General features: G+C 31.6%; 1 protein-coding gene across 1 annotated transcript; it reads right to left on the bottom strand.

The window, feature by feature from the left end:
• Nucleotides 1–1,035: 1,035 nt before the first annotated feature.
• On the bottom strand, nucleotides 1,036–25,816 carry LOC139519535 (vesicular integral-membrane protein VIP36-like). The gene is made up of 9 exons (XM_071311699.1): nucleotides 25,637–25,816; nucleotides 22,235–22,350; nucleotides 21,036–21,150; nucleotides 9,573–9,655; nucleotides 9,048–9,209; nucleotides 8,573–8,687; nucleotides 7,849–7,904; nucleotides 6,627–6,687; nucleotides 1,036–5,557 (listed from the first exon to the last, which is right to left on the bottom strand). The coding sequence occupies exons 1-9, from the start codon at nucleotides 25,758–25,760 to the stop codon at nucleotides 5,403–5,405; spliced, it is 987 nt and encodes a 328-aa protein (XP_071167800.1). The 5' UTR covers nucleotides 25,761–25,816; the 3' UTR covers nucleotides 1,036–5,402.
• Nucleotides 25,817–26,073: the final 257 nt, after the last annotated feature.

Consider the following 26,073-nt stretch of genomic DNA (forward strand, 5'->3'; position numbering starts at 1 on the left):
GGTAGATTAAACCTGGTTTTATCGCGCTAACCCTCTCACTTTGATGACAGTCTCATCAAATTCCGTGATATTTACAATGATGCGTGAACTAAACAGACATACTAAATAAAATAGTCATAATATGGGTACAGCAGTCATCATCGTGTAACAATTTTAAAAGGAACAATTCAACAGAACACAAAAACATCTATCTACAAACACATTCATTGATTCGAAAGATTAAGTTAATATCACCAATACTTAATAGTTATCAAAGGTACCAGGATTATAATTTAGTACGCCAGACGCTTTTGCAGTTTCGGGATGACATTAATTATACAGCTTGACCAAATCTTTTGAAACTTTAACTTTATAACCATGTAACTTTTGTGTCTTAAACAAAAATCGCTGGATTTACCTTTAAGTGACAGCAAGGGCAAAAATAGAGCATGGTCCTGTAAATTCAAATATTCCACTGTTATTTTTTTTTAGACTAACCGTTATTAAGCCAATAAGATATTGACCACTTGTTTTTGCCCATATATCTTCTATGGTATAGACCTGTTTTATATAAATAAAGTTAACTTTAGTATATCGTTGTTTAAACGTCATAAAACTATAAAGAGAAAACAAATTCGAGTTTAAACTAAAATCGAGGGTAACACATCATCTATCAGAGGAAAACAACGGATCTTGGAACGACAGAAACACTAAACAGCAACAAAGACGAACACCAACATACATAGACGGTGGGTTGAACTTGGTTTTATGGCTAGACAAACCTCCTGCTTATTGGTCAAAGTAAATGGTACTTCGGTGAAAGTGATTGTTCTGTGTGCTAGCATGTTTGGAACTCAGAAATAAAAGCTATAATTAATCTCTACTAGTGTGTCCTTTAAAAGGGATAAAGGATGTCAGCTACAACTTGACTGACAATGGAACATTGTTTGTAAATTTTCAATGAAGCATTTATAGAAACCTAACAAAGTAGTTACACACATACTGTACACATAACAGTGAAGGAGTACAATTGCTTGCAAAAAATCAAAGCAGAACTATACTTATACAAATCATTTAATAACTGATTAAACTGCATGGAATTCATTATATCACTTTATAAATCAATCATATATATAACTTTCAAAACAATATTACCCAAACCCTTAAACATATACCATTCTGTCTAAATTTAAGTAATACTACAAAAACACATCTTTGTATTCCCTACATAAACATTAACATATATATTAAGCAGCAAGACATATTCCACTTATATTCTCTTTGTCACTCATCCTTGCATCTCAATTTTTCATGCATCGATGGCTATGCAAAACCTGGCATTAAATTTCAATTAACACAAATCTATGTCAAACATTGTTTTATTAAAATAGCTGCAAAGTTAACTCTCACATCTTTTCAATCCACATTTAAAATCAAAGGCTGTGATTTGATTGAACAGTTTTACTGACAATCCTTCACTTCAGTTATAACCTTTCTGAAATGAGGTTTAAAAACTTTTTGTAGATCCAAGGAACCTAAATCATTCAATTGGCATATTTGTGTTATAATAATAGTGTTTCTGTCAGAGCTTGTAGAATGGTGTAAATGAAAAAAGTTAACTGCAATAAAACAATTTTACCAAAACATCACATGATCTTCTACATAGAATGTGTTAATATGTTGTGCGTCAGTCTATCTGATATTTCTTCATCTAGAAGCCTTAATATTGTTTTATATCATAAGGTTAATGATACTATCATATAATATGTTAGTAATAAACATGATCAAATTAAAATTTATTAAAATATGTCCTTTAAACTTTATGTGTGCGTGTTTGTGTGTATATATGTATACAGTCATTCAAATGGCTAACAAATCATACACATGTAAGCTGATAAATAAAAAAAATCAAATCATCTTCAACATGTTCAATAAAATGAGCAGCTATCAATGATACAAAAATTAACAATTATACTCTTAAGTCACAAAAAATGAATACTTCTCTTGTCACTATGCAAGTCTGACTTGGGAGAGGTATATGGTATACACAATGCAAAATCTTTTAAAGATACTGTTAAAAGTAAATTGTGCTCACAAGAAAACAAGAAAATAAACAAATATGGCAAATTATACAAGTAATTTGTGTATATCAATTTTGCATTCAGGGAGTTTTTTTTACTGAGATTGACCTCAATTTTGCACCAGTTGTCCTAATGATGTAACAAAACAATAACTTTTAATCTTTAACATCAAATGATTTCAGTGAAGAAGCAATAATATATATGGCAAAATAATCTTAGTTCATGCAATGGCAGGACAAGCTTAATACTTGTCCATTTGTCCAGTTCTGGAATAGTGCTGATATCCTTCACCTTTGTGAAGACTGTCACAAACACGCCAAATATATAATACAGCAGTAACACAGTATAACAATTTATAACTTGTAAGGTTTGTACTAATTTACAATCTCAACTCTGGTAGACTCAAAATTTTCTTCTTTTTGTTTAAGAAGTTAAGTTCAAATATATCAGCAAGGAAAACTTGTCCTCTATTAGAAATTTACTTTTGAATGAATAAGGAAATAGTAGATTTTGAGCAATGAAAAAAGCACAAGTTATACTTTATTATATTTTTAAAATTAGATTTAAAGAAAAACACTTAATTTTTTTTTAACTTGCATTTTAAAAATAGAGCAGGACTCCAACTTAAGCTTCTCATCTTTGCTAGCCAAGGGTAACGATCCACTCTCGTTCTCTCCACCCGTGGCGGATTAAGCCAACATTTGTGAAAACAATGTTGCGCCATCTATCGGAAGATTAAAGTCACACCTATTCCGAATACATTATTCTTGACCAATGGTAGCACTTGAACTCTTCAATTTGGAGGTAAAAACACGGTAGCGTCTAGATTCTACACACTTGGTAAAGCTGGAAACGAAAATATACGTCAACATTCATGCATTTGTGCATGAAACATATGCAGGAACTTCCATTAGTTGATTAAAAACATTCAAGTTGTCACAAAATATAGCTGTATATTTAGGGGTGTAAAGGCTTGTTGCTCAATAATCGACTGCAACCAATAAAAATCCTTACCTTGTGTCTCCGAAATTTTATCTCAATCCGCCAAGGGTGGAGAGAATGGGAGTGGATCATATCCCTTGGCTAGCGAAGATGAAGCTTCTTCACAACAAAACTATGTACAACTATGAATAAAACAACATGTGTCATATATGTCAATATGACAGCAACCCAGTGATACAAATAACTTAAACAATAAATGTCTGAAGGTAAGGGAATCAAAAACCCCAAAATTAAAATCATTTAAACCAACCATTAAATATAAAACCACAATGAACAACATAAGGTTACAATAACAACATGGTTTTAAGTTAATGGTTGTCCAATCACCTTTGAATTCTTTTTTCTAATTTAGGCAAGGCTTTTATAATTTGATGGTTTACAGATTAGCTGACCCAATATTTCAATTTTCAGAAAAGAAAAATTCATTATCTCTAAAATATAAATAAGAACGGAAACTAATCTCTGGGCATACTGAAGAACATACAGAAGGACAAGGGTAGAACTTAATACCCCCTCCGCTACATAACTCCTGTTTATAATAAAAAAAACTCCACTTCACAGGTGAAAGGGTTGTTATAGTGCAATGTATTTCAAATTTTGTACACATGCTTTCCTGTTTGATGTGCAAATTTATTAAAAGCTATATGTACATTTTTTCAGTCATTATACAACTAAAAGTCAAGGAAAAAGTCAAACATGCAAAAGAGCAGAGTACAAATATCATAATAAAAGCTTGAGAACACAAACATTCTATACAAATTTATGGCATGCAAGATACTTTTTAAATTCTTTATCAACCAAAAAATCAACCCCCCAAATGTTTCACATAAAAAATCTGTAAACCACCAAATTAAAATGTTGAACCAACTGCAATATATTACCATATGTAAAAAAAACTACACTTACAATAAGACTAAAGTAACAAGGACTTTTAGAACTATTAACACTTATCTATATAGCTAGGACATAATGATACTGTAACAAACAATTCAAAATATTGTTAACATAGATGATAATCATCCAGCACCAAATATTTGTAAACAATTTTCTGATATCTTAAATAAAACACACATGTTTGAGTTTGTAGGCAGACCCTAAACACCTCAATTGAAATGAAGTGAATAACACAAACTTTATACAAGATAGTTATCCATATAAGTAAGTCACAATATATTAACTATATAAACATTTGTTATACTGTAACTGACCACAGTGGATTCATTATTATTCATTGAATACCAATTGTTGTTTATTTTGTGGATATAGGTTAACAATTAAATTAAATGTTCAATGAATAACAAAGTTCTAATTGGCTTGTATCCAGACTTCCGCAAAACAACGAAATTAAAATATCCACGAACATGTAAGTTTTCAATTATCCCAAAAATTGGTACCAACGAAAATAAATAAATTCACAGTATATAAAGTCTGGTTCGCAGAATTGAAATATTACCCAACTCAAGCAAAAAATAACCTTTTATTTTTTCTACATACAGTTAAAACTATTAGGTTAAAAAAACATGCAGTCCTATGTGAAAGTAAGGTATATAATACATCTGCTAAAAGCTATTTTATTGAATTGAGAAGCTCTCAGAACCTCTATGAATGATCTTTCACATCAAGATTTTCTTTTAAAATGCAACATTATTTGTGCACGGCTACAATATCAAACATACATTTGATTTACCTTAAGTGCCCCCCCCCCCCTCCCCAAATTTGATCTTTTGAATAGTTTAAGGGAAATTGTCTCATATCTCATATTTTATCCATATTCTGCTACCCAAGTATTTTTAATTTTTTAATAATTTCTACATAAATGTACAATTTTAATTATATATAAATAATATATTTATCAACCTTATCATGACCTTTTTCACAACTTGAAGAATTTATCAATGAATGTATTTCCCACCTTAATTTAGGTTAGTTTTCTTATATAATTTGAACTGGATTTCAAAAATGTAATGGTTTTCCAAATTTTAAGGGAAACCAAAATATTATGACATTTTTTACAATTACAAAATCTTGTGCTAATATTAACAATCCACAATGATAATAATGAATGCAACAAGAAACATTCAGATTGAGCACAAAACAAATGATTCTAGTCAGGACTATTCCACGAGATAGTGAGAAACTTTTCATTTGTTAACATGTATATAAAATATGCCAAATCTGATAAATTAAATATACATATACATGTATATATATGCCAAATTTAGAAATAATTTCTGAAACTATGAAGCTTTAATTGTCATTAAACTTAAAGGAATAGACCTGAGGAATATTGTAAATAATTTACAAAGTCTGATTATTGACAGCTAGAGAAGTACAATGATATCAGTAAAATCGTTTTCTTGAATAATCTTGATTTTTATTAAATATGATAAATCCTACTATGGCACAAACACCCAATCCAATGATTGCTAAAATGATCACTGCTAATAGTTTCCATCCTGATAAACCAGCTCCTCTTTTTTCATCTGATATATGCTCTGAAAACAGAAACAGTAGATCTCATATAATAGTTACTTCAAAATATTGTTTACCTGAAGTTTTTTCCCCAAATGAGTAAGTGAGCTATCACATGTATTTCAATACGGGACAAAAATCACATCAACAGAAAAGCAGTGTGGACAATTTCAAGCATATCATATACTGACATTCTCTGTATTGGACAAATTAAATGGATACAGAAATTCAAAGTTTCTTCAAACAATTGTCCAGCAGATCTGAAATCACTTACACTCAACATTATTAAATTCCATTCCAAATATCAAATCATATTTTAAAATACTAAAAAGTAAAATCACAAAAATACTGAACTCTTAGGAAAATTCAAAATGGAAAGCCCCTAATTAAATGGCAAAATCTGAGCTGAGATATATGTATTGATCAATGAAAGTTAAGGACATACCAAGTGATTACACAATCCACTCAGTGTTAGATTGAGGATACAAAATTCAAATTAGGCCAAAAAAAATATATGTCTGTTTACAGTTACCCAACCAACCCTATTTTGAGCGCCAACCCTTAGCCATTTTATTTCCGTTGTAAAGTGAAAAATAAACTGAACTCGTGTCAAAAGTGAAGATAGTGTTGCCTTATATGTACATCCCAATATTCATAATCATGAATATGACATGTATTATAGCTGTTTTAAGGAATGGTTTAAATAAACATTTTGCCGCCATTTTTTTCTACCAATAACAAAGGGAAATAATCCAATCATTAAAATTACAGGAAACCTGGCCCACAACAAGACGAAACCGGAAACTCAAAATCATGTCACAAAAAATAAAATGAAAAAATAAAATAAAATGGAAATACCGACCTACCTACCCTATTATTTTAAAGCATGTAACCTTAAACATACATATAATATTTTTTGGCCTTATCAGACTGTAAATTGGTTCTTCTAACATTTCAATCAATAACTAAATTATAAAAAATCAGTGTGATATATTTCTGTTTATAGAATTATTTAATTATCCACTTCGATAAAATGATTATAATCTGTCCAAATCTTTGAGATTTTTCGTAAAAAAATGTAATAATATTTACCTCTAGGAGCCTCCATGTTATCTGCAGAAGGTAATCCTGAATATGCAGCTGGTTCATATTTCTATAATAATACAGATAAAAATTATTCAATCTGAATATTAACTCATTTACATGATAAGAAAAATTTTCACTTTTGATTAGTTTGAGTACACATTATAAGTCAATTTGTGACAAAATCAGTGGCTTATTTATTAGTCTAAAATACAGCACCTTTGTAACTTTTTTTCAATATCACAATAGCATGCATAGACAATGAGCTGATGTTTGAATTGTAAAATGGTGTTTTACAGATTTAGTATGTGTATCATGGTAAGTTTTGGGTCAAGTTTAGAATTCATTCAGGATGGATGACCATTGATGAAGTATGTAAACATTGCGTGACTTGTAATCATCATATCCCTTTGACAATTGCTTTACTAAGTTATTAATCAAGGTCAAGGTGATCACAATTTGTTTGCCGACATTCTTTATTTAACATTGTTTAACCTGATGAGGCCAAAATTAAAAAAGGGTTTGTTTGCCATAGCCCGACCAACCCGATTGAAACCCTCCTGACTGTAAAGTTTTTATTGACCAAAAATCGTAGTTTTTTTTTTTCTTTTTTTCTTTTTCTTCATTTTTACGATTTCCAGATTTTTTTCCGTTCTTTCCGTATCCAGTCGTCTTTTTCTCCTCCACTTCGGTCTTGGTCGTAAAGTCACTTTGAACGTCAACCTGTGTATACTTGTGGTTTAAAGCGCTATACTGATTCGGATGTCCAGACATGGACGCTAACAACAATGTCCAATTGAAAAGAAAATTAGCAGCTATAGACCTCATTGCAAACAAACTATAAATCACCCATCCGTGTATCAACTGAATGTCAAGATCATTCAATTTTAGTGTGAACCTTAATCACTAAACAGAATAAATCAACTGAAAAATTTCATTGCTCTCATAATTTGTTTGTTTTATTGTTGCTTAAATCTTACCTTTAATGCAAATATAAACACGAATTAACAGAAAAACAAACAAATTTATTGAGTTAGGAATAACTAAAATTAATGATAAAAAATGGATGACAGACAAAATATTTTTTAGTGTGATTTTCAACAACAAAATTGAATTTTCTAATGATTTAAACAAAAAATAAAAATCAGATAAAGTATATACAGTATAATGAATAATTTATTGATTATATCATTTCTCATCATAACCACAATATTTTTTATAAACAACTTACAGCTGGTGCATTTGTATCTAGCTGGTAAACCTTCATTGATATAATATCATGATTATCTACAATCAAAATAATATTCATGTACATGTAGTTAATTCCATCTATTGGAAATGTCATCCTCATTAACAGAAAATTACTGTTAAAAGGTTAAAAAATTTCATAATTATTCATTAAACTAACAGATTTTTTTTCCAAGTACAAAATGTATATCTTATTATTACGATAAATGAATAGAATGATATTTTAGAAAAATAATCATACTACTGACTTTGAAACTAGACAGTTTTTCAATTCTCAACCCTCCATTTGAATTGTATATGTGCATGACGTGTAGGAATGAAAAGAGGTGCATTTTATATGTTATTACATGTACTAGTATAGTTCTGCTCATATATTTTGCTTGCAGTCAATCCAGCACACTTCAGTATCTTTTCAGACAGCTTGGTATATTGTTGTTTGGTATATATGTAAATAACAGCTTCTTAAGGATCTGAACATAGACTTAACAGATCTTATTTGACTGAAAGTGTATGGTCTAAACAGTACTGAATTTGTCTCATTGGATTAGTCAGAAAATTAACTGAAAGACTGAACAAAACTAAATAATTAATCATCTGTCTTTTACGAGCTATTCAGATAAAAATCAATTCCCATGTAGGTCAGCTGCCAATGTTCAACCACACAACTAAATCTACATGTGACACCTTTATCTAGGTAAGACCTTTACCTGCAAGCTCTCCTGTTGCTGCTGTGGCACCAAAGAAGTAACCTAATGGTAATTTAACACCATGAACAGAAAAACATTCTTTCCAAGCATTTTTACCATCAACGTCTAATGAAACCTGAAAAGACAGAAATCTTGTACAATAAATTTTTTTTCAAACATGACAAAATATCTGAGACAAGAATTCAAAATGTTTTTGTGTGCCTTTCTGTTGGTGTAAATACATCATACTAGAAACCACCACAAATTATGTAATTGAATGGCTGTAACCTCATCTTAATGACCTTCAACAGGTTTAAAAGGATCTCTTAACAATATTTCTAACACGCCTTCAAACTTCATAAGTCTATCTCAACACAATTTGTCCACAGAAGGCCAGATATAGACTCTAAATCATCAGTTAGTGACATTCCTTTGTTTTTATATTATTTTTATATCTCAGTATTTCATATATAACCTGTATAAAACAAACACTAACCTTGAGTTCATTATCTTGGTATCTAATTGCAATAAATGTATCGTAATCTTTGTTTCTAAATTTCGCTTCACATCCTGATACCATTGTATGTGTTCCATCCCTGTCATGATCATAATGTAAAGTTCCATTATTAACCATTGCTGATATGTAGGGATGCTCATGCTGAAAAAGATCATTTACAATAGTGAAAATATTACATTTATGGTTTTTTTTCTTCAATATTTTAATTATGACACTATCAAGTAAAATCTGCCAATATATTACCTCCATAGAGGATTGATAGGTGTTCAGATTGTCAATGGCAATTTAGCATCATTTGATACATCATGTACATAGTTGGAAAGTGATTTGACTAATATTAAGCTGTTAATTCAAAGACATGTTCTTGAATTTGTTACTTCCTTAATCATTAAAATTGAGAATGGAAATGGGGAATGTAATTTCCAAATTGTACACAAGAAACTAAAATTAAAATAAAACAAGACTAACAAAGGCCAGGGGCTCCTGACTTGGGAAGGTTCTTACATTATGTGGTCCATTTTGATTGGCATATGTATCTAGGTAAATAGCCAATCCAGTGTAAAAATCTCTATTTCCAAATACTGGGCCTGTAAAATAAAAAACACAAATATTGAGGCATAATTAAATGGATCAAGTAAAACAAAATCAAAGATGTACATTTTCTCTTTTATCATGCTTATTGATTGCACATTGGCTTTGAACAAGTTGAAGTAGAAATGTTAACCAATTTTGGTAAATTGGAAGAATTCAACAATTGCAACATTTTGATAATGGTGGAAATATTTTTTGCTGGACATTTAAAAGGACTTGTTGAAGTTGTGTTTAGTTTTAAAATAAGGAGAGAAAACCCATGTAACATACAAATTTTGACTGCTACGAGTGAAAGCAAAATTAAACTTTATAACTTTGTCTTAGCTCTAACTTATTAATCAAAATGCTTGTAAGCACTGATCGGTAAAGTTTGCTTCAATTTATCAGTGGGAAGTAAAATTAATTATTGCAGTGGTTGTAGTTGATTTAACAGCAATTCTAGACAAAGAAAGGTAATTCCAAATTTTTAAAGATAATGTAAACAAATACTTCATTCTATTTTTAGAACAGATGTCACTGGCAGACCTATTTGGAAAATCACCGTGATTTTTGTAAAAAATTCGGTGTTTTTTGGCCAATCTGCGCGGAACGGATAATAAATAGAGGTTCATCGTAAATTTTCCGTTTTACAGAATATTTTGCGGTTCTCCGGAGATTTTCCGTGTCTCAGGGAATTATCCGTTTGTCCGATAAAACGGGTGTGTATTGAGTCATTGATAGAACCAGTGATGCGTGAGCGGTGGTTATTAAAAGGTCGGTTGTATAATCCGTTATGCGTGAGCGACGTTCAATCATTAATTGATCGTTGTATAATCCGTTAAGTGTGAGGGACGGTTGTATTGAGGTACAGATTGTGATATATGTAGAAGTTTACAGAACTACTAGTATCATTAATCGATTGAGATACAAGGAATTTTCAAAAATTTATCACATAATGTTTCTGTAAATTTAGAGAGAAACAGATTATATATTTCTCGGGGTTAAAGGTTTACTTTTATGATGGAAAAATACATGTGTATTTCTGAGGACGCAGATCATTTAAACTTCATTGGCAAATAGGAATTTTAAAAACGGTCTTGATCACCTGCTGATCTATTAATCTTTCAGAATGAAATGCACATTTATACCTCTTGGGGTTGAAGGCATATATTAGCAAAATTAACAATATGCTACGATGAGATAATAACAAGTTGCGAATTTTAGTCCGAATGTGTATATATATATGAGCATATGGACATACATTCATCTTTATAATTAATCAGTTCATCTGTCATTTGTTAATATTAAATTACTTTTCAATTGTGGTATAAATAAAATTTTATCATTGTGTAAGACGATTTGAGAATAATGCTTTCATCGTAAATACTTCAGAAATTATAATTGATTCAAGAACCGTTTATTGGAACAAAAATAAAATGAACGGCCTGGAGGAAGTTCTAACCTTAGTTGATATCAGGGGTCAATTGGTATAGCAGTATGTTACGTAATACAACGATCGTCGATGCATAATATGCATATGTATGTATATAGTATGCATGCAACTGGATTTCGACAACTCGTGGGTTGTCTTTTAGACAAAGAAGTTCCATTTTAAAGATATGAAAGTACGTCAATGCACGTCTTGTAAACTAATCTGTTACTTTTTGAAATATAAATAAGTTATATTTAAAAGATTGGATGGTTATTTCACACGTATCAAAGTTCTTCTGTCATCATTACTGTTTTTCAATTATCTTTTGAGAGTTCGATCTTAAAACTAAGTTTGTCCTGACATTTATGGAATATTTGCCACTGGAAGTTAAACAACCAACAATCAATCATCTTATTACAAAATTTAAAATATGCCTGAGCGATAATATTCTTTTAAATTTTAATGTGAAAGACAGTTTCTCCATTTATAAGAAGGCACTTCCAGGTCTAATGTTAAGTGTATCTGCATCCCGGTATTGAGATTTATTTACTATACTACTAACTAGCAAAAAAAAAAGAAAAGATAAGAAATGATGATACGTTTTTTTTTTAATAATTAAATAATTAACGTTAAAAATATATGTAATTAACTTGATCTAAAACTTGACCTCGCTCATAATAGAGAATGTTGAAAATCAATTGTGTCGACTGCACGGGATTGTCCAACGGCGGGAAATACCCTGTGACTATAAACACAGGTGATGTTACTGACCGATTGTGGAATGTCAACTCAGGGTTAAAGTGATGTGTAATGATTGTGCGCTTGAAAGTTGAGGCTCTAGTAGGTTCATTTCAATTGATAATCGAAAATCTAAAATCATTTTTTTTTTCAAATCAACGATGAAGTTTTGGATATTATGGAAGGGATTTTCTTAAGGATAACGGAGGTACCTTAAAAGTCTATAGGAAAATATACAAGTAAAATAATATAAAACAATTTCGAAGGTCACAACTTGTATCTTATAAATCAATGATAAAGCGACTTCATCAGTATTAACAGTTATAAGATTGCAATCAGATGACTTTTAATTTTGTTTGTGTTTCAGGAGTGGGAGTGTATAAGATTACCTTATATTACAATGTTTGTTTATATTGCTTGACCCTTATGGGTGTAATTTTGCAATAAAGATTAAAAATATATACCTTGTATGTTCCATTCTCAGCATTGTTTCTGGTCTGTCTGTTCGTTTGTTCGTTCGTCCGTCTGTCCCGCTTCAGGTTGAAGTTTTTGGTCGAGGTAGTGTTTGATGAAGTTGATATCCAATCAATTTTAAACTTAGTACACATGTTCACAATGATATGATCTTTCTAAATTTAATGCCAAATTAGAATTACCTCATTTCCTCAGTCCACTCAGGGACTTTCTATACTAATTAAAGAAAGTCCTTGGTCTGTTAAACATAGAAAATGATAGTGCAGATTGGGTATCCGTGTATACTAGTGACACATTCTTTTTTTAATTTATTAAACTTGTTCTCAGTGGCAGATCCAGATTTTTTTTTATATATACAAGGAGAGGGGAGACTAACTGATAATGTCATGAGAGGACCAGCTCCAGTCATTCTCAAGTGATTCCCTATATAATCAATATTTATTTTTCAACAAAAGGGGGCGGACACCGTGTCATTCCCCCTTTATAGCCGACTGAGAAACTCAAAGGGCTGTTTAGGCAGTCAATGTCGTCAAAAGCTTCTATGTGTTGTATAGCCAGTCATTGAGTCAGTGTCATTAAAAACTTCCATGTATATCAATCAATCAAATCAAGACTATTAAAAACTCTCATCAACGCCATTCCCCACTAAATCCGGCTCTGGTTCTATTAATTTCATTACTTCTTCAACATACTAGTATCGGGAGCATGTGAGTATGGTAGCACTCCGTAGATAGGTCTGTAGTTTTGCATGTATGACACTAACAGTTGGCCTAACATATTAGAAGGCCAGGGTTGGAAGGTTATTCAACATTCTGTGGCTCAATTGTAACTATATTTTCTGTGAAGTGCTACCTAAGCCGTGGCCTGGTGAACCCTACCCATTTTTTTTACAGGATTTTCCAATAGCACATCGAAACACTTCCAGCATTCTATATTTTTTTCACCAAAAAAATTGTACCTCAGCATAATACAGGTCATGAGGTACATTTGTTTGAGGAGGGGGTTTCAATTACTGTTTAATTTCCTGTTACTACGAATTTTCAGGATTTTTTTTTCATCAGATTTGCCCTGTTGTCTTTTCTTTAAACTCCGTGTAAACCCTCACACGCGATGTTTACAGAATTATTTGTTTGAAAAATTAAATTTGTTGTATTACCTCTTTTATCAAAATAATATTTAGTTAGCTTTATTTGCGCCTTTTCAAAGTCCAAGCATTGAACATTGCAAACACATATAGATATTTTCAAATGAATTAGAAAATATCTTCCCAAATCGACAGAACGAACAGAGAGATATTTGCCACTGGTCTTTACCCAGTTAACGATTCACTCTTAAATGCATTTCTCAAAAAACGATGGGAAACAGAAAAAAACCAGACTATATCTTTTTGATAAACAGCCAAGGACATTTCCAGACATGAATATAACTGCATGGACCATCGCTTACAAGTTTTGTGACAGAACAGACTTACAACTTTACTATAGTACATGTACAGTGCTTAGAACTCTCATAATTTTACTCCAGTTTACATATTGCATTCTTTTATGTTTTATGATAACAGAACTGTGTTTTATCAAGGTTTATCATAACTCGTATGGTTTTATGAGAACTGATTTCTGAGGAATATGTTTAATAATGTAAACTTTATTTAAAGATACGTTTTTTTCCAATTGGCGCTAAAGAAAAGCACCATATGAATATTCATGAACCTACAACGATTGCTCAAAATCGTTATTTAAGAATCCTGTTTGTGAGATGTAGATTCATTTCAATACCGAAATTTCGTCTATATATTAAGTTTCACAAGTGTATAACACGGAGAAGCTATCAGAAGGTACATTACTCCCATTTTGTTTGGGTGTGAACCATTGATAGTTACAGCAATATCAAAGAATAAGATGATGATGGTAGAAAGAACTATGGGCGTCATGTGGCAAATATTACATGCATATCGGACCATGAGTTGTCAATCTGTATGAAAAGATTTCCAATACAACCATATTATTGAGAAGGAATGTTTATATGCTCTCGTACAAGTATTACAGGGTTCTTGTGTCGTTCACCTTAGACACACATCTTTTTAACGATGTTTAAAAAAAAAAGACAGAACCAATTTAATGTCATATATCCCTATTTTTCAATATAACTATAACAAGAATATCCCTATTTAGCGGACAAGCAGTTTATTCTTTTTTTCTGTTATTGAATATTGAATACCAAGAAGGAAAATAAATCCCGAAATTAATTTGAAACTTTGATACTCAATAGTTTTCCAGCAAAATATTCACATCCCTTGGGGATAATTAGTGTTTGTCCAGTGGCATATATAACATGCATGTCGGAACAGGAAATTTTGCATAATGTACTTTCAGAACCATGTTCACATCATTATACATTACAGCCAACAATTGTGATGACAACTCCTTCCTTTGTTCGAAAACAATATTGTTGAAATAGAAATCTGTGATTTTACTATGTCCATAACTTCGATGAACCCAAAGCAAGTTAAATATCGACCTGTATTTAATTCAAATAAGTTCTCTTCTTCTTCTTCGTCCATCGACATCCCATGATAACATACTGTTGTCATACGAGGACTAGTTTATTTACAAAACTTTTAACCCAAATAAACAAAATGTATGTGTCTTTCTTATGTTCAATGTAAAAATGTATATAATTTTGAATTGCAACTATCTATAGTTCCGTAACTTTCTATCAAGGCGTATAAAAGAATGGTCGATAACTGCGTATTGTTTGTTAAATCAATATTTCTTGTATGTTTCAAACTGTCCTTCACTTTTGAGAACGAGTACTTACATTTCCCCAAATTTACCCTTGGAAAAAATGTGAAAACAGATTTTTATTTTATCAAATCTTTTTTTTTGGAATTATTTAGATTTTTATAAATAATATTCTTTACAACAGAAATGTAATTTATAAACAAGCTTATGCGTTTAGTAATGACTAGTATATCGGACACGCAAGACAGAGATTTATACTTGACACCTGATAGTTCAAAATGGAAAGTTACAAGTTATCGGTCGTATACACTGATCAATACCCTAAGAAGTGAAGCGATGCATGAACTTGCAAGTCCGACAGGAAATCGCTTGAATACCTGAACGTGTCACCTCACAATACATTTGGGAGTAATACCTTTAGCCATGCTAGTGATTAGACAAGGGAAGGTACAAATTTATTTAAATAAGTTTATTACATAAAAGAATTATGAACAAATTAGATTTTCGAAAACAATTTTCACGGAACACTTATTTACGCTCATTTATGACTTTGAACTATGACTTTTTCACCAATTCCCATATAAACAGTTAAATACGACAGACCTTGGTTACCACGGTATAGCTGGCTTATATTAACCCTTAAACCAAATTTCAGAAATCCTTGTATTGTAGTTCCTGAGAAAAATGTGACGAAAAATTTTCAACTTGGCTATCATGTGTAAAATCAAACAAGTGTTCGGTAAACAGGAAGTTGATGAGTGATGAATCTGAAAACGCATCAGCTGACTTATATTAACCCTTAAACCAAATTTCAGAAATCCTTGTATTGTAGTTCCTGAGAAAAATGTGACGAAAAATTTTCAACTTGGCTATCATGTGTAAAATCAAACAAGTGTTCGGTAAACAGGAAGTTGATGAGTGATGAATCTGAAAACGCATCAGCTGACTTATATTAACCCTTAAACCAAATTTCAGAAATCCTTGTATTGTAGTTCCTTAGAAAAATGTGACGAAAAATTTTCAACTTGGCTATCATGTGTAAAATCAAACAAGTGTTCGGTGAACAGGAAGTTGTTGAGTGATGAATCTGAAAACGCATCAAGTTCCAAGTGTAGCTGACTTATATCAAGCCTGAAACCAAATTTCAGAAATCCTGGTAGTGTAGTTCCTGACAAAAAATGTGACTAAAAATATTCATGGGACGGACGGACTGACTGACAGACTGACGGACGGATGGACTGACGGACTGACGAACAGAGGTAAAACAGTATACCCCCCTTTTTTCAAAGCGGGGGTATAATTAAATATCTTACAATGCAAAGCTAGTTGTTTGCGATGTGCGATGATGCGTAGCTGTATGGTAGATTACCACGTGAATTAGATCATTTTGATTATCACAGTCGCTTGAATTTTAGTGATATATGTATGAAAAAAAAATTTAAAAAATACTGTTATATGTATAATATATATATATTATACATATAACAGTATTTTTAAAAAAAAAATTTCATATATATTATACATATAACAGTATTTTTTAAATTTTTTTTCATACATATATCACTAAAATTCAAGCGACTGTGAATTCACTAACACGTGGCTGTTGACACATTACACACAATATACTTAAAATACCTGGGGCAATTTACACTTCTGGTTTATTGTCCCTTTAACCAGCCAGTGTATCTGTGTATGATGTATTTATCTACCGTGCAAGAGTTGTGTAGCCAGTCAAGGTCGTTAAATGTATCTCTAGCTCCATTGATAGACTCCCATAATAATATATTCGAAAGCGGATCCCGGATTTTGAAAAAAAAAGAATGTGGAAGGACGTAAAGACAACATTACAAATTGGACTAGTGTACATGCAACATTCAATCTATTTCTTGTGTGACAGTTTACTGACTGTCAAACCCGTGTTCAATTTATTATTTTGATATGGTTCCATCATTCGAAAATAATTAATTAAAATCTCAGTAGGCTAAAAAAAAACTACTGGATTTTACCCACAGATTGCAACAAACTCAGGTCACGGAAATGGTCTCTACTACTTCAAACTTTGGCAATCATGGCTAAAATAAAATCTAATCAGTCAATTTCACAGTATCACAATTTCATGTAACAGAAGAAGATAGTGCCTTGAAGATAGCTGAGTAAAATAAATATTTTTTTAAACAAGATATATGTAGGGAGCTCTATTTTTAACCAACCCGCGCATGAACAGATTCATTTTTTCTAGTATTTACTTCCTGAATGACAAGACTCTAGAAATGTTTGCCACTGGACATCAATTTAAAAATTAAATAGAATCAGACAGTCATGCTCGAGCAAATAACATTGAGAACGGAACTTTATAGCAAGATATATACTATAGTGTATACAGATTGTATTTGAACACATACGAGGGTCTTGAATATTGTCTTATAGTTGTAAGTAATTTTTCTGTAGTCTTCATATTTTCCCCCATTATTCTATATTCTTTGTTTTCTTGGTGTCTATTTTATTTACTTTTTTGGCCCTTTGTCGTGCACTTTTTGTCCATATATATTCTCTCTTCTTCTATATAAATCCTATTCAAACCCTTATAAACATACACAATCAAAATGTTCAACTCAAAACCCCAGTTGACTTGTCATCATGGAGTTTTTCTCAACCGTTGAGAATATAACAAATGCTAAATGAGTCCGTTTAAAAAAAAGATGTAGTGTGATTGCCAATGAGAAAACTCTCGTTAAGAGACCATATGCCACAGAAATTAACAACTATACATGTAGGTCACCGTACGGCCTTCAACAATGAGCACAGCCCATACTGCATAGTCGGCTATAAAAGGAGAAAAAGTCTAGGAGTCCATTACTGATATAACATATATATATGATTAATGTATCACATATACGTCTGATGCTTAATTGTTGGCTCTGCTGGAAGGCAAAATATTTAGCTCTTTACTGACTAGTATTTAACAACTGAAACTAGATAAGTTATGAAAATCAAGGAATCTATACATGCTATAACAGCAAATTTGAACGGAACCAAAACGCAAATTAGTAAAATAATAAGTATACAACTTGCATTTCAGCATTTTAATATTGGTAATTATTAATGATGTAATGCGTAAATAAGTTATCCTACACAGTGGAACAAATGGGAAGCCAAAGTACGTTAATGTCTGGATTAATCTTCTGCAAAAACAATGTCATTTTGTTTATTTTATCTGGTTAAATCTTGACATCAGACTCGGACTTCTTTAGAACTGAATTTTAAATGTGCGTATTGTTATGCGTTTACTTTTCTACTTTGGCTACTAGAGGTATAGGGGGAGGGTTGAGATCTCATAAACATGTTTAACCCCGCCGCATTTTTCCGCCTGTCCCAAGTCAGGAGCATCTGGCCTTTGTTAGTCTTGTATTATTTTAATTTTAGTCTCTTGTGTACAATTTGGAAATTAGTATGGCGTTCATTATCACTGAACTAGTATATATTTGTTTAGGGGCCAGCTGAAGGACGCCTTCGGGTGCGGGAGTTTCTCGCTACATTGAAGACCTGTTGGTGACCTTCTGCTGCTGTTTTTCTATGGTCGGGTTGCTATCTCTTTGACACGTTCCCCATTTCCATTTTCAATTTTATTTCAATAAACTGACTTAAATAAAATTTAAGCAAGTTAAACTGTTAGCTTGCCGCCGTTGATACCCCCGCCGAAATATTTCGGTTCACAGGAAGTTGTTGAGAAATGAATCTGAAAACGCACCACACGGTACAACTTACTTGCATAAACCCTGTAACCAAATTGATAGATACGAAAAAAAATTACTTAAATAAATGTTTAATTTACATGTAATGTATGACGTACTTAAAATCATCTTTGTGTAAAGAAACGTTTGAATTGGCTGATCTTTTTGTAAAGCATGCTATTTTGTCGGATTCAGACTCATTAAAGATGCATTTCTTTCTAACACAAACGATGCAAACGGCTAAGCTCGCACATGTTTTGATAATTTTTTTCAAACACATACGTTTGCAAAGTTTACATAAACTTTGACAAACTATGCAAACACTAAAAATGCGTCTGCAGTTTGTTGTTTGTTAGTACAAACGCTGCATTTGTTTCTAACTTCAACCTGATTAAACCAAGTATTTGTTTCTACGTTTGTAAAAAAGTCTGATTACCAACAACATGTGCATGCATTATTGACAATTCAAACAGGGTCATTAAAGATTTATCAAACGATGTATTTGTTTCTACTCGTGTATCGTTTAGAAAACAGTAACACACGCGACACAACGTTTACAAAGTTCTTGTTAGAAAGAAATGCGGCCTAAGAAAAATCTTATTAGAATCACAAGAAGTTCTGATAGGTCGTAAAATAAACTTCCCATCACTTTATTCTTTTCACATGTCAATTTAAAAAAAAAAAATTCGCAACGATGTCATAATTGAAAGCACGAGGAAGGCTAGCCAAAATGTTCAACTTGCGGCTAGTGATTGACAGGTATGATTATATCTTGGGGCTCTTGTGGGGAGCGTGGTGTCAGACGGAAAAAAGATTTCCAGTATTCATATATATATAAATGTCGATCTGATGTGGAAAATTGTGAGGTTTTTTTTAATAGCACAAAGAAAAAGACGTTAGAAGAGTAACAATGTGTAACTATAAACGAATTACTCGTTTATAATCTACGAGACTGATCAGATCGAAGTTTGATAAAAAAAAAAAAAAAAAAAAAAAAAAAAAAAAAAGCATTCAATATCAAAAAAAAAAAAAAAAAAAAAAAAGCATTCAATATCAAACCTTCTTGGTTGGAGAAAACATGTTCAATGTATACCTGCAAATATGTCTTAATAAATTATATTGTGTATTTAAATTATCTCCATTGAATACAATACAATTTATTAAATGTATCTATGATATCCTCCATAAATAAATGTCTGTACAGGTAAAGTTAAATTCGGATCAACAGATTGATTTACGACCTTCCGCTTGTCCATGTTGTATTGCAAAAATATCACAGCAAGTGTTACTCACACTAGACAAGTGTCAAATCAGTATGACATTATGTCGGATTACGGCATCTGCAGTAATTAAGACTCTGTTTTTACTGTTTTTACAGGAACTGATTTATCTTAACATGACAATAAAGAAGAATTTTGTAAGGTGAACATATTTGTAGTATTGCAAAGTTACCACGTGCATTTTCCTGTTCATTGGTCACATTTAAATAGATTATTCTTTATTGAACTAAATTCGATATTTAAATTGCAAGTAACTTTATTATCAAAACCATCGCTTTTTATTTCTCGACTGAAAAGGGTAATAAGACGGTTATTTTTATCTGACTGTAAACAGTGTATATAATCACAACGATCTATTAATAACCGTTGCTCACAGATAACGGATTATACAACGATCTATTAATAACTGTCGCTCACGCATCACTGGTTCTATCACTGACTCAATACACACCAGTTTAATCGGACAAACGGATAATTCCCTGAGACACGCGGATAATTCCCTGAGACACGGAAAATCTCCGGAGAACCGCAAAATATACTGTAAAACGCAAAATTTACGATGAACCTCTATTTATTATCCGTTCCGCGGAGATTTGCCAAAAATCGCGGTCATTTGCCAAATAGGTCTACCAGTGTATTAGATTCCTGCACCTTGCAAAAGTTTTGTAATTTTCTTAACAAGTGTAATATCATTTAGGGCCTTGAATATTAGCATATTTTACATCCATAAATTTCTTGAAATGTTCATGGTTAGGATGTACAGAATGTTATGATCAATGCACTACATTTTGTGTATCAAAAAAAGGTAGTGATCAGCCTTGGAAGTTTTAGATATCAAGACAGTCCCATAAGGTGTTGATTGCATTTTGTGTTTTACAATGAACAGTATAGATCATTTAAATTTAGTTTTTTTTATTTTCCTTTCACATTGTTATCTTCTTTTTTTCATTTAACACTATTTTGTGGGGTGTACCAGATTATGATGTTTTAGATAATTTTACCTAGTTGGTTTCTGTCTCTTGTATACCATATTGCAAATCCATCCCCAAATAAGTTTTTTCCTGAACCATGAACTTTGAACTGTACATGCAATTCCCAATTTTTTATATGACATGGCTGAAATAATAAATGAACGATAGTAGCAGTTAAATTCTGTGAATTAATGAACAAATGCACTAGTCATTCTGCTATCGTTTAACATCTCTCCTTTTATTCATTTTATTGATTTTGTATTTACATTGTGTCAAAGATCCAATTTATTTTTTCAGTGTATGTTCACTTGTTTGTGTTAATATGAAGTTTGATTGAGTGAAGTCATTTCAATTGATATTTTATAGTGTGTCTTTCTATGTTGTGATGTTACACTATTGTTTCAGGTAAGGATGAAGGTAGGTTACCTATATAACTTTAAAACCTGCTGCATTTGTTTGCACTTGTCCTAAGTCAAGAACCTGATGTTAAGTGGTTGTCGTTTGTTAATTTGATTCGTAAGTGTTTCTTGGTTTTTTTTATATAGATTTTCCTGTTGATTTTCCTGTTTGAATGGTTTTACACTTGTCATTTTTGGGGCCCTTTATAGCTTGCTGTTTTGTGTGAGACAAGGTTATGTGTTGAAGACAGTTCTTTGACCTTTAATGGTTTACTAATTGTGACTTGGATGGAGAGTTGTCTCATTGGCACTCATACCATATCTTCATATATCTATGGTCTGTTGTACAAGGCATACATTTAGGACCTCACAATATACCTGTTTTCGCTTATGAAGTTTAAAGCAAACATCAATCAAACAATAAAATATAAACATTTAGTACACAAGGCTACAGTATTCATTATGCATGTTAGTTTTATAAACAACTTTATTGGATGTAGCTATAGGGGATTTTGAACTTGATATATCTATATCATATAGATGTTCAGGGATTTCTGTGTCCTTTTGGTTGATTTTTCATTGATGTATACTCCAGATCACTGTTCATTCATACAGAAATTGGACAAAATATCCATTTTATACTAAATAGGCCAATAAATCACAATATGATTATATGATACCACTTTAGCAATTTTGATAAATAAAGTGACATGTGCTCATGTGTAGAATACTGAATTATTCCCAATATGTACTCTGTAAAATTAATAAAACTCCTATCTGTATCATGCTTATACATGTACATGTTATAGAAGTTGTATATACTACATTTACCTGTGTATTCCATATTCCTCCCTGTCTACTCTGGTGATCTGATGTTAGTCTAACATAATTATTAGTTACCAATGTACTACCAACAAAGTCCCATAATGGCATAGAAGCACCAGATCCTGTAGAAAAAAAATAGCATTGTGTATAAGATTTATAATGTACATGTATGGTTGAGGCAAACTATAGTTAGAAAAGGGAAACCAAAACTTTAGCAATTTTTCCTTTTGAAAAGAGGCATAACAAATTAAACTCTAGAACTGTAAAAGTGACACCACAAAAATTCAAACTTTATCTGTGTTTTGTAGCAAAACTGGTAATAAGCATTTAATGTTTTTATCCTGACTGATAGATATGCTCTTAATCACGGCCTTATAATTTTCAAAATAAAAATATTCTATTCTGTACCGGTATTATATAGTCAACAATACTCATTCAATTGATACCCTTATATATATAGCTTGTTTAAAAATCTCCAAATCGAGTTAATTTTGGTTAATAAGAATTCATGAGAGTTGGGGTTGCCAAATTTGAATGATCCCTTGTTCGAAGATACATGTACCAATATCAGGAGGTTCAAAATTTTTAAAAGCTGGGAACAGTTTATCTAATAGGAAATGAATCTGATACATTGTTGGTTTTTCAGTTTAAAATTGATAACAAATCTAGGACTTAACGAGACTTCTAAAGATTTATAGATTTTGATAGCTTCTGACTGAAAAACTATCAGAACTGCTCAACAATTCAATCACATAATTCTTATTGTAAATAAATACAAGTTTTATATATAAAGTAGATATATTTTGTCATATAAATTGACCAAAATAAGTGTGATTTATTTGATGTGAAGTCTTTTGATTGGGGAATGCCATTGGCACAATTTTCTTTTTATTAGCAGGTTTGCATTCTGTGCCCTTCTGTGATCATGGTGATGAAATGAATGTGATTGTAACAATTTTTAAGTGACAGATTAAAAGTTCGATAAACTGGCATCACTTTAGCCTAAGTAGTATCAAGTTCCATCAACATTTATGTTCCTGTTGAAAGGAACTATGATGCTGGTCTGTTATTCTGTAAATTACATGTACATGTACATGTACATTGTATGTGAGCAAAATGAATGTATTTGCAATACATGTATACTGGTTTAACCCCATTCCGGTGGTCATAATGTTATTCTTCAAATCCAACTGGCGGTCGAGCTAGACGGAACAAATATGATTCAAATAAATAAAATTCAGATATTTAGCTTTACAATGATGCATAATATGTTACCCAATTGTCTAGTTTATTCAGTTCAATAAATGATTGAAAATCGGCGATCACCATCCGCCATTGTTTTGTTTATTAACCTCTTTCCGGTGCAAAGATAAAATATAGTATGGAGGACAACTAGAACACTAATGCACCCTATTTTGTGCATCAAATAACCTTAATATTCTAGTAAAGAAACACAAATGAGCAAAACATTGTTTTATTCAGGACAATTTACATTTGCAAGATGAAAAGTATTTACAGAGTCAAATGTGCAAGAATTAAAAAAAAAAAATATTGTAAGAATTTTTTATTTTATTTTTTTACTTTTATTGTGAAAAATCCATAAAGATAAATTTATTTGGATGTCTATAAGGAAACAAGAATTTCACAAATTTTCAATATTTGAAAAATTACCTGAATACATAAAAAAAAAGATAATTTTTAAAACAGTTTTAAAACTATTGTGTGTTTGTTTGAATCAGATAAATGGAAAAAATATTGTTCTGTGTTGCAGTTTATGTTCGTAAAGAACTATTCCCTCTTCTCAAAACACTAATGTTCATAATCATCACTGCAGAATTGAAGATATCTGTAATAAAAATTAACACTCATAAACACTTAAAACATGAAAAAATGACCAGTAAAAACTAAAATCTGCTTTGAATCAAATTGTTAGCAAAATGTTTTTTTTTCTCATATATATAGCTGCAATAATTTAACTTGTACTGTATAGCAGCATTTGTTATATTCATTGTGCAAGATTTTGTCTTTTCAGCACAGTAATCTATGGTAAATGTTCTTTTCGTATCCATTTATAAAAATTTCAATTGAATTCAATCAACAGAAATCGTTTTCAATAACATAAAAAATGATAAATAACTTTTTCTAAAAGCATTGTAAAATTGTTCATTTTGTTAAGCAAGCTTTCTTGTTTGGGACGATTTGCACATGGCAGACGATAAATCAATAAGGCCTAAAAAAAAAAAGATATGTGTTTCCGATAACATCATTTTGAAAAAAAGGGTCGGTAGGTCGGAATTCTTTTTTTTTTTTTTTTTTTTTTTTTTGACATCGTAAATGAAATCCGGAAAATTATCATGGTTTTTCCAAGTCCGGATCCGTAATTAGTTTCAAAAACCGGAAGTGTGCCATTTGCAATGTTTTTGAAGCACCTGTTGTGCAAATTTCTTGGATTTTAACCTATTTGGAATACCTTTTGACATTAATAAAATGTTTTACTGGCTTTCTATGCAAGAGGAAGCAAGAGAGAAAAAATATTATGTCATCTATCAGAAGCCTGTGTCAAAAACAGGGTCGGTTGATAAAATATTTTTTTTTTTTTGGAAGATCCAATAAAAAAGTTAGGGTCGGGGCTAAAAAAACAGGGTCGGTCTGGTTACCGGAAACACAGGTCTTTTTTTTCTCGGCCTAACAGTAGATTGATTTTGGATGAATATTAAATATTTTTAGATCGCTTGAAATTTCATGGCATATCAATGGTTTTAGAATGGACGAAAAAACACTATGTTCACAGTTGAGCTTATAAATATTTGTTTACCTGTAATAAAGACTGTTGACGTATTTACTGTACATCCGTTGACATACAGCGGGGAACCAGTTGTCTGTAAACTTCGACCTCCGAACCATGCACGTGCTTTTATGACAACAAAAACCAGGATTTTAAAATTACACCGGAATCAGGTATACACCGGAAAGAGGAAAAGGCAGTATACATGTACAAACAAAATTACCCACTGAGGTCATTCATAGAAACTAACTAAGAAAAAAACTCTGTTATATTTTTGCCAAAGGCTTAGGACCTTCATAAAAAATCTTTTATTTCTTGCAAATATAAATATTTAATAGCAGTTTGGCTTCAACTTCCTCCTCATCCTGACATCAACTCATGATTAAGAGTCATTTCCTGAAAATCTGTTCTGTACTGTTACTAGAAATTATTTACATCATTTAGATGGAAGGTGCTATCAGTTTAAGGCCTTATTATTAAACATGATAGATAATCCCCAATTGTATTGGATCAAGTGAAGAGTTACAAAAGAAACCCAGTGAACATGCAGACGAAATGTTTGAGGGCACATTTGACGCAGCAAACCCAGGGGTAAACCATGCATGTTAAGAGCACTGTCTCACCTTGATATGGTTTTACAAGGGTGTGTTCTCGCTTAAGGTAATCTTCTGTGTTCCATTCTCCTAGAACCTGCACGAAATTAATTAAATATACAAAGATAAATGTGGACCAACTGAACGCTGCCATTTTTCACACGAAGAACAACCACTTCCGGTTGGGAGAATCTGTAAGGTAGATAACTCGAGTATATTTGTATTGCAACAAAAAAAACCTAACAAATGTCTTATTTGAATAATAAACAACAATACAAACATATGTTAAGTTCAGTTATATATAAAGGGTCATGATTTGTCAAGCCCACGAAGAGAGTTAAATTGTATCTTAGGAAAGGAAACAAATGCTGAATCCGGATCCGTTCGCCCAAAGCCCGTTCGGTCCTATTCATGTTCGCCCCATTAACGTTCACACAGTGAGTCATAAGTCTAAAGAGGCCAGTAGC

Source organism: Mytilus edulis, chromosome 4 (genome assembly GCF_963676685.1).
Source record: "Mytilus edulis chromosome 4, xbMytEdul2.2, whole genome shotgun sequence".
In the NCBI taxonomy this organism is placed as follows: Eukaryota; Metazoa; Mollusca; class Bivalvia; order Mytilida; family Mytilidae; genus Mytilus; species Mytilus edulis.